Source organism: Mandrillus leucophaeus, unplaced genomic scaffold, assembly GCF_000951045.1.
Source record: "Mandrillus leucophaeus isolate KB7577 unplaced genomic scaffold, Mleu.le_1.0 Scaffold1031, whole genome shotgun sequence".
Lineage (NCBI taxonomy): Eukaryota > Metazoa > Chordata > Mammalia > Primates > Cercopithecidae > Mandrillus > Mandrillus leucophaeus.
In genome coordinates, this window is record NW_012098444.1 from 152,600 (window position 1) to 162,310 (window position 9,711).

Genomic DNA, 9,711 nt, shown 5'->3' on the forward strand with positions numbered 1-9,711 from the left:
CTTGCTGCCCAGAGGGCACCCACACCCACCCCTCACAAGGCTGCACATACTGCCCAGGGCCTGCGGCTGACTTGCTGGGTTTCCTCACAGGCTGTGAGCTGCCACCTCTATGTCCTGAATTCTCAGGTGTCAGGGTCCCGAGAGGTGATAAGTATGCAGTAGACATGTGCTGACTGAGTGGCCCTGCCCTGGTCCAGGTGGCCATCCTCTCGCAGAGACAGAGCCCTCAGGTCCAAGAAGACCCCTCCATTTGAGGAAGTGCCGCAATCTGATGGAGAGCGTGAGGACTCACCACAACTGCACGCTGTGGATATTGGTGTTGCATTCTCCAAACCTCAATTTCTTCATCCTGAAAAGTGGGGTTTTACTACCCAAAACAAGGTAGAGTTGTGAGGATTACGTGAGATTGTATATGTCAGCTCCCAGATAGACAAGAAAGTATGTGGCAATCTCCATGTCTTCTCTCCTTGCCTGAGTGCCTCACCTCCTTTCCCTGGGCAAGTGGGGCACGCTCTCTCTCTGTATTGCTCCTGCCTTGCACGGTTCACTCAAGGCTACTTCCTTCCAGCGCACTAATTTGCCACCCCTCTCTGTGGCAGGAGGAGCTGGAGCACCTGAACCAGGCCAGCGAGGAGATCAACCAGGTGGAACTTCAGCTGGATGTGAGTGTTTTCTTCCTTGTGTGCTTGGGCTGGTCCTTGGAAGCATCTCTGTCTCTTTCCCAGATTGAGGCAGTGGCAGTGGGAGGGGTGTGTCTGAGAAACGAGAGGAGCTGGGACCCAAACATGTGCCTTTCCTTTGCCTTGTTCCTTTCCAGGAGGCCAGGACCACCTATCGGAGGATCCTGCAGGAGTCGGCGAGGAAACTGAATACACAGGGTTCCCACTTGGGAAGCTGCATCGAGAAAGCCCGGCCCTACTATGAGGCTCGGCGGCTGGCTAAGGAGGTATGGCTGGCTGACCCATGTCTGCGGAAGGCTACATGCTGAGCCTGTCCCTGGATTCTTCCGTCTCTATGTGAAGTGAGAGACAAAGCACCAGACCTGAGGGCAGAACCCTGGGCTAGACCTGCTGGTCGGAACAAGCTCTGTGGGCTCAGAGGTTCCTTTACCACCGTGGGCCCTGGGCTCATGGTCTATAAAATGGTAAGGGAGGGTGTGGGAGAACATTTAGTTCAGCCCTGCTAATATTTAAGTGCCTTCTGCGTATCAGGAACCAGGCTTTAGGGTATATCAGATATGTCAGTTCTAACATCCCACTGTTTTCATCTACTGCCATTTCCTCTTCCCTTTGGTTCATGTCTCTCTTCTGAATCTTTGCTTTGCTTTCTCCTCACTCTTTTCCCCATCCCACACCCCTTTTTTTCTGTAACAAATTATTTTTAACAAATAGTGTGTGTTCACCTTTGGAAAAACATAATAAAATAAGAAGGAAACAAAAACCACCCAAAATCCTACCATGCACGTTTCATGCATTTTGTTTCCTGGGATTTGCTTTCATCCTGCATGTTGAGGTGACAGATACAGAGACAACTGCCTTGGAAGAAGAGTTTGTTCCCAAGAGGAGGGGACATACCATGCCATGCAGGGCCACACTGGGAAGCAACTGGGGTCCTTCAGGAGGCGGAAGAAGTGAAGGAGAAAGCATAGCGTGGAGCCTTATTGTGATTTTTGTGGAAAGGAGTAGGTGAGGCAGGGTAGACAATTTGGATAAGCTTAGGAGTGGATAGTTGGAATAATTTTGCTAGGCCCTGGGCTATAGGGGTGGCCTCTAATTGTCTAGTACCTGGCCCTGGGATGACTTAGGGCAGAGGAAATATTGGCTTGGTGGGTGAGAAGTAGGTAAAGGAGCTAGTTGGGGATCCAGGCTTTGGATTGGTTGGTTGGTTTGCATGTGAAAGGCACACTTACAGGGGAGGTTACTGTCTCTAGGAAGTAGCCCTGGAAGGGGCAGTTTCTCCTTGGCCAGCAAGGTCCCCCAGACATCAACGCATCGTAAAGTGTAGAAAATAAAAGTACGATTAACAGAGCACAGATAACCATGTGCTCATGTCTTGTGTCCGTGTGTGTATGTGTGTGTGTGTGTGTATATATATCCGCCAAAATGAGATTACACGGTGTGTGCTGTTTCGTTCTTTTACTAGCATTATCACATGGTTCCAGGTCAATCACTATACATCCATGCTGTCATTTTAAAGGACTGATTAGTGAATATTTCATTTTTTTAAGAGATGGGGTCTTGCTCTGTTGCCCAGACTGGAGTACAGTGGTGTGATCATAGCTCACTGTAACCTCAAACTCCTAGGCTCAATGATCCTCCTCCCTCAGCCTCACAAGTAGACGGGCTCACAGGCAGAAGCCACTGCGCCCAGCTTATTTTCTTATATTAGATGTACTGTTATTTATTTAACCAATGTCCTGTAACTGAAGAGTTAGGTGTGTTTCGTTTTTTGCTGGGTTGGTGTGGCTGTGATGACTGTCTCTGAACTTGTCCGATTATTTCCTTCAGCTTGCCTGCTGAACATGGAATTGATGGTCTCAAGGTCATCTTTTCTGTAAGACTCTGTCCATGTTGCTAACCACCTTACACTAAAATGGTTTGTATTTTCCTTTGTTTTCCCTAGGCAAAAGGCTAGCAGCCTTTGGGAGTGCTGGATTTCACACGCCTACCCTCCACTGGCAAAATTTTTATTTCTTCTAGTCCATATCCTTATGAAATATTCTTTATAGAATGTTGCTTCCTTGGCATTTATCCTCAGCACAGTTTGCGAAATGAAGCCGACATTGCTAGCAGGCCTTCCTCCTTCTCTTACCTCACATCTATTACGGGTGTCCATGGGCAGCTGGGGTCCCTCGGGATTCCCCGTCCTGATATCCCTCTCCCCCCAGGCTCAGCAGGAGACCCAGAAGGCAGCGCTGCGGTACGAGCGCGCCGTGAGCATGCACAACGCTGCTCGGGAAATGGTGTTTGTGGCTGAGCAGGGCGTCATGGCCGACAAGAACCGACTGGACCCCACGTGGCAGGAGATGCTGAACCACGCCACCTGCAAGGTGAGGTGGGCGGTGCCGGCAGGTCGCCTTCGCTGGTTCTCATCCATTCTGTGCTATGTCTTTATCACCTCACCTCCTCACTCTTTCCTCCACTCTCGCCGCCTTTCAACTTTGATTCTGTTTCAGGCAAAACCTGGTCCTCGTTTTCTGTCCTGTTTGGCCTCCAGTGCCTCCCATATTCCACCTCCCTCTGACTTAGAATGTCATCCTGGGCTCTCGAACGTTCGCCTCCAGGTGTGGGACTAACCCAAACAATTCATCCCTGGTGGATACTCTGGATTCAACATTCACATTTTGTTATGTTTAGCTGTGTGACTCCTCGCGTCTGTTTTCAGAATCTGCTCCCTTTCCTGCTTTTGAGCTCTGACAATACACTTCGAGTTTTGAAGTATAATTTATGTATCATTTCCAAGCCCCTGAAAGGGGACTGGGGAGCGAAAGGATCTCTGCCATTGGCCCTGTCTGCCACCTTCAGCTTGCACAGGGCAGGTGTCAGCTCCTCAGGGGGTGTTTGTGGCTTGTGATTCTTCATCTGCCCCTCCCAGAACAGGCACCTCACTTCTACTCTAGAGCTCATGCAAATGAGAGCACACAGCACTGGGGGAGGGGTTAGCGGAGGGTGTACAGTCTAGGGCTACCCCGGAACAGGGAGCAGGTGAGGGCTCCAGCCACTCTGTCTACCAGGACAAGTGGGCCAACTGTCCAACACCCTGAGCAGAAGCACCCCAGAGCCCCATCCAGCCTTGGCCCACGTGTCCTGGACGGTGCCCACATAGGGTGTGGAAACCTGGAGAACCCAGTGTACAGCTGTGGCTCCCCACACGGGCTCTTCTCATTCCCAGATCCCTAACCGTTGGCACTGAGGGCTCCCTGAAGAGAGTGGCTGCTGCAGATGTGTGATGTGCTGACACATTCCCTTGATGCTCAAGTGGTTGAGTGGGCGCCAGCGTCCCTTTCCTGGCAGCAGCAAAGCTGAGTAGCCAGTGGTGCAGGTGACAGGAGGCAAGAACATGGGAAGAGGTGGCTCAGAGGCATGTGCCTGTGATGTGGTCCTCAGTGGTCAGGCAGCAGATCCAAGAGACACAGAAATAAGCTCTCTGGAGGCTCACAGACGCTCTGTTCCCCTGCGTGTCTCGGGCTCTGTACACAGTTGGGGGTTTGCAGAGGATGTTCCTGTTTGGGTTCCCCCCAGGGCATTGTTCAGGTTGGCAGCCTGGGGCAGATGCCAGAGACTGAAGCCTGGGTCCCGGCTCAGTGATGTGTCCCTCTGGGCCAGGTGAACGAGGCGGAGGAAGAACGGCTTCGAGGTGAGCGGGAGCACCAGCGAGTGACTCGGCTGTGCCAGCAGGCTGAGGCTCGGGTCCAAGCCCTGCAGAAGACGCTCCGGAGGGCCATCGGCAAGAGCCGCCCCTACTTTGAGCTCAAGGCCCAGTTCAGCCAGATCCTGGAGGTAGCTGAGTGGGTGAGGGGGAGGAGGAATGGCTAGGTGGGGGTGCAGGCGGGGGCAGGCATGGAAAGTGAGGGCAGCTGGAGGGGATGCTGGTCGGCCTCTCTGGGCCATCTTGGTGAAGTGGCCAGGGTGAGGCCTGCGGCCAGTGGTGGGGAAGGGTGGTGGCACACATGTTCCAGATGACCTTGCAGGAGTGGGAGGCAGGGATGGGGGCTGGTGACGGCGCGAACGTAGTTGGAAGAAGGGAGGTAAACGAGGAAAAGAACTGGTAGAAACCCAGGGATGGGGAAGAAGAACCAGCCCTGGGGTGAAGGGGAACAGTGGGGAGAGGATGAGGAGCAGGAGCTGGTGGAGAGGAAGGCCCTGGAAGGTGGGGCCCAGGTCAGGAGCAGGATTGCTGGGAAGAACAGCCCAGAGAGCGAGTGGAGCTGGGAAGGGTGTGGTGGGTCTGTGGTGGGTGCTGAGCCAGCTGTCCAGGTACTCGGGGTCGGGGGGAGCAGGCCCTCAGACCCCAGTGCAGAGTGCTGGGTAAGGTGGGGCGTGCACCACGGGTCGCCTGACTCTGTTCTGTCCTCTGCAGGAGCACAAGGCCAAGGTAACAGAACTGGAGCAGCAGGTCGCTCAGGCCAAGACACGCTACTCAGTGGCCCTTCGCAACCTGGAGCAGATCAGCGAGCAGATCCACGCGCGGCGCCGCGGGGGTCTGCCTCCCCACCCGCTGGGCCCTCGGCGCTCCTCCCCCGTGGGGGCTGAAGCAGGACCTGAGGACATAGAGGACGGAGACAGCGGGATTGAGGGGGCCGAGGGCGCGGGGCTGGAGGAGGGCAGCAGCCTGGGGCCCGGCCCCGCCCCCGACACCGACACCCTGAGTCTGCTGAGCCTGCGCACGGTGGCTTCGGACCTGCAGAAGTGCGACTCCGTGGAGCACTTGCGAGGCCTCTCGGACCACGTCAGTCTGGACGGCCAAGAGCTGGGAACCCGGAGTGGAGGGCGCCGGGGCAGCGACGGCGGAGTCCGTGGGGGTCGGCACCAGCGCAGTGTCAGCCTGTAGTGGAGGGACCGGCGTTCCTGGCTTGAATCTGCTGTCCTGGGCCGGTCGGGGCCCCCAGGCTTCTCACGCCCTCTCCTCTGGGGCCTTGGCTTCCCGGAGGTCCCCTTCTCCAGTGCTTCCCTGGAGAGGCCAGCTGTGTCGAGTCCTCTGTGCCTGCCCTGGCGTTCTCACAGCCTCCCCCTTCCCTTCAGCAGGCAGCTCTGTTTGCCTTACCCGTCCGGAAGGCTTGCCCTCGGCGCTCTGCCTGCCCCTGCTGCTGGCTCATCGCAATCTGCAGGGCATTGACCCTTTGCTTTCCCTTTCTGCTCCCTCTCTTTCCATCTGTTTGGCTTTTTCCCTCAGGGAACTGGGTCTGGAAGGCACTGGGAAGCTCATCAGAGAAAATGGGTGCTGGGCCTGCGTACTCCGGTCGGAGGGGACGGACAGGCACCCTCCCGTTGGTTTTCTGGCCCCGCCCCCCTTCCCAAGGCAGCTCTGGAGGGCACCCTGGATATGCTGCTGCGCCCTGCACCCCCGTCCTGTTCCAGCCCGCGCGTGTGTAACCTGTAAGACGTGCTGTGTGCCTCTGGAAGACACCACCTTTCCCTCCAGCGTTCCCTCTCATGAGCCGAGGCGCTCTGCAATGTGTGCCCCAAAGCAGAGCTTACAGAACCTGCAGGAAGCTGGTGTCAGGGAGAGAAACCCAACCCCACTGTCAACATAGGGAACATCACCCACTCCAGACTGGCTCCTGTGGGTGCGGTGTTTCCGCTGGGCTGGGTTCTCAACATTGCCAAGGTGCTAGTGGGTCCCTAAGAGGGCCCGTGGTGGGGGTGAAGTCACGAGGTCCTGAAGGCTTAGGCCCGTCATTCCCACCCTCACTTGCTGCACAGTTGTGTTTACTTTTTCTGGGTAGAGGATGCTAAACTGACTTAGCACCCTCCTGCAGGGCGGGGTTAGGGAATTTGGTGCTCAATTGCTGTCCCTTGCTCTTACCCAAACTCAATACCTACCGCAGGATCCCTCGGGGCACACTCAAGCTTGGCTGCCAACCCTCTTCACTTCCTTTGTTACAGGGAGGGGTTGGCTTGGGGTGAAAAGTCCTGCCCTCCGTTGGGAGCAGCTCCAGCTGCCTGGGACAGTGCTCCCAGTTTGTAGGGAAGCCACACCAGATCTGGGTGCCTAGGGAGAACCGGTCCTTCCTTTTGACCCACCCCAGGATAGTGGAGAGCTCTTGTCTAGGCCCATGTTCTGCCAGCGACCGGGATGAGTGGGCATCTGGACTCCACACGGGGTCTACAGGTCGAGGGAGGTTGGTCACGATGAGAACCTCGGGGTTTGAGGTGGCCATGGGCAGAGAGCAGAAAGGGAGGGAGGGTGTGGGTGTGCGTGCGTGCATGTGCTGGTGTGTAAGGGGGAAAGGGTCTTTACTGGTTTTATTTAAATAAAGTAGTTTATGTAACAGTTAACTTCTACTGTCCTTGCTGGAGGAAGAGAAAAGGCACAAAGATGAGGCAAGGGTTGGGGGAGGAAAGAGCAGGGTGAGGCGACAGGCTCTTTAGATGGTGTGGTCAGGGAAGGGAGGTGAAGGACCAGATTGAGTGAGCCGCGCTATGCATGCTCTTGGAGACGTGCAAGGCCCCATGGCCAGGGTGGTCATGTACAGGGCAAGTGTAGACAAGCAGGGGAGGAGTTGGTGCCTCGTGGGGCCATGCTATGCGAGGTGACGGGTGCCAGGAGAGGGTTTGGTAGAAAGGGGCCTGCAGGGTGGAGTGGGCTCTGAGCTAAGAGATGAGAGTGCCAGAGGGGTGGGATCTTAGATGTGTCTGGATGTGAGCATGAAGGCAGAGGAAGGACAAAAGTAGTGATGCCAGATTTATCAATACAGTGTATCCACTTAAATTTCAGGTAGGTGGTATTTTTGTCCACTGCAGTGTTTAGGATGTAAGTGACATTATGAATTATCCATTGTTTCTCTGAAATTAAAACCTAGATAAAAGGTGACTTCCAAGTCAGGGCTTGACTGGCTGAGGGGTGGGAGGGGTTTGAGGGCACTTGAACTCACAGGTGGGAGATTGGATAGGGATGTGAACTCCAGGAGCTTTGAAGAAGAGCAAAAGGCTTTGTTTAGCCTGAGCTGCACTTGGGGTGTGCCAGTGTTTGGAGTTTTGTTGAGAAGAGGTCAGCCAAGGGAAGAAGAAGGTGCTGGCAGGGAGGAAGACCGGAAACCATGGAGGTCAGGGGGCAGGATGAAGGCCAAGAATTGGAGGCACACCATCAGAGCAGTGACCCTGGTGGCTGTGGACGCCATCCAAGGGGCCATCTGGGCCACCGTGTACTGAGCACTCACTGAGCCCTCGAACGGGTGCTGTCCGGGAGTTTGAGCCTGCCTTCCCTGACTTGGCAGATGGGTATCATAATATTTTATTACTAGAGAAGCTGCTATGAAAATGCATGGCTTATGTTTTTGGGTGAGTGGGCTTTAAATTTTTTTAATTGTATGTATAGGAGATGTACACCATGGTATTTTGATGTACGTAATGAAATAGGTATCGAATCGACACATCAGTCATTTTGCACAGTTACCTTCCCCCTTTTTTTGTTGTAAAACCACCTAAAATCTACTCTCAGCTCATTTTCAGTCTATGATAATGTATAGTCCTAATGAGGGGCTTTCTGAGATGGCACACAGTGCTGGACTTCCCTACCCAGTCTGGCAGGCAGGACCTGTGAGGCTCCTGGTGCAGAAGAGCCCCAGAAAAGAAGGGCTGTGCCATGCACATGCTGTTTCTCCTTGCAAAACCACCTACAAGATAAGGCAGGCGGGAAGAGAGACCAGGAAGGTTACAGCCAATGGTAACCTTCTAAGGAGAAGAAAACAGAAGCTACAGTGCTCCCTTGCTCCCATCCTCGTCATAGTAGCTTGTACTCACCCAATGCATTTCACGTACCAGGGACACCCCTAATTAATCTCCACAAGACTGTTATGGAACAGATAAACACTATGATTTCCTTTCCACAGTGAGAAAATAAGGCACAGTGGGGGTACTCAGCCTTGCTGAAGGTGACGGAGGCAGCTGCTCTAGGCGCTTGGATTCTAGAGTCCAAACACTTGAGCCCTTGAGCTCACAGGAACAGGAGGTGGGGAAGTGGGTGTCATCTCCGAGGAGGTTCTGCTGGGAAGAAGAGCTGAGAAGTGGGAGTACTGTGTCTTAGCTCCTTCTCCCAGCAAAGAGGGTCCAGAAATTTTGTTTAAGGTGAGGAAGAGATGGTCAAGGTGTGGGGGACGTAGGGCCTCATGCCCCATTCCTGTACCGTGTCCTGTTACACGTCATATTGGCTGGTTGGTAATGAATTGTTCTGATCTTCATCTTCCTTAAGTGTGGGGCTGGGGCCTCAGTGTATCCAACACCTGACACAGGCCCTGCACCAACAGATGCTCAGGAAATGTGCTTTGGCTTCTTGCCCCTTCTCTTAGCCCACAGCTGTATCAGGTGAGTTAATCAGCACAGCAGTTCGGAGGTCAGGACCTGGTGATGTACAATCCCAGGGTCACATCTCTACAGGAATTCTCACATTTCGTGACCCTGCAATTTTATCGCCTATAAAATGGGAGCACGGAGGCACCTGTGGCACGTGCTGCGTCAGTGGATCTGAGGTGCAGCAACTCTTTGCAGCCTCAGGGCGCTTAACTTACGGAGGCTTCATCCCATCTTGCCCTAGGCACGTGGACTCTATAAAAGGGTTGTGTTTCCCTCCTTGTCTGGATGTGATTTTTGACAAGCATGACAACCCCACTGCCTTTTTTTAAAATTTAATTTTTAATTTTTATTTTATTATGAGACAGGGTTTTGCACTGTTGCTCAGACTGGAGTGCAGTGGTGCAATCATAACTCACTGAGGCGTGGAACTCCTGGGCTCAAGCAATCTTTCTGCCTCAGCTTCCCTAGTAGCTACGACCACAGATGCACACCACCATACCCCGCTAATTTTTAACTTAATTTTTTTTCTTTTTTTTTCCTGTAGAGATGTATTGCAATGTTGCCCAAAATGGTTTTGAGCTCTTGGACTTAAGCAGTCCTCCCACCTTGACCTCTTAAAGTGCTGGGATTAGAGGCGCGAACCCCTGTTCTTTGCCTGTGTGTGTGTGTGTGTGTGTGTGTGTGTGTGTGTGTGTGTGTG

The 9,711-nt window shown here is 53.8% G+C and overlaps 1 protein-coding gene across 2 annotated transcripts in view; it reads left to right on the plus strand.

Moving 5' to 3' along the window:
- The window catches only part of SH3BP5L (SH3-binding domain protein 5-like), a 15,516-nt gene extending 8,518 nt beyond the window's left edge, over positions 1 to 6,998 (plus strand). Inside the window, exons 1-6 of one of the 2 annotated variants that reach the window (XM_011978203.1) lie at positions 416 to 497; positions 600 to 662; positions 818 to 946; positions 2,888 to 3,049; positions 4,326 to 4,499; positions 5,080 to 6,998. In XM_011978203.1, coding sequence (XP_011833593.1) covers positions 441 to 497; positions 600 to 662; positions 818 to 946; positions 2,888 to 3,049; positions 4,326 to 4,499; positions 5,080 to 5,550 — 1,056 coding nt within the window. In that variant the 5' untranslated portion in view covers positions 416 to 440 and the 3' untranslated portion in view covers positions 5,551 to 6,998. Of the gene's footprint in view, positions 1 to 415; positions 498 to 599; positions 663 to 817; positions 947 to 2,887; positions 3,050 to 4,325; positions 4,500 to 5,079 lie in introns of those variants that run through there. The other variant, XM_011978195.1, reaches the window with a different exon arrangement.
- The last annotated feature ends 2,713 nt before the right edge of the window (positions 6,999 to 9,711 follow it).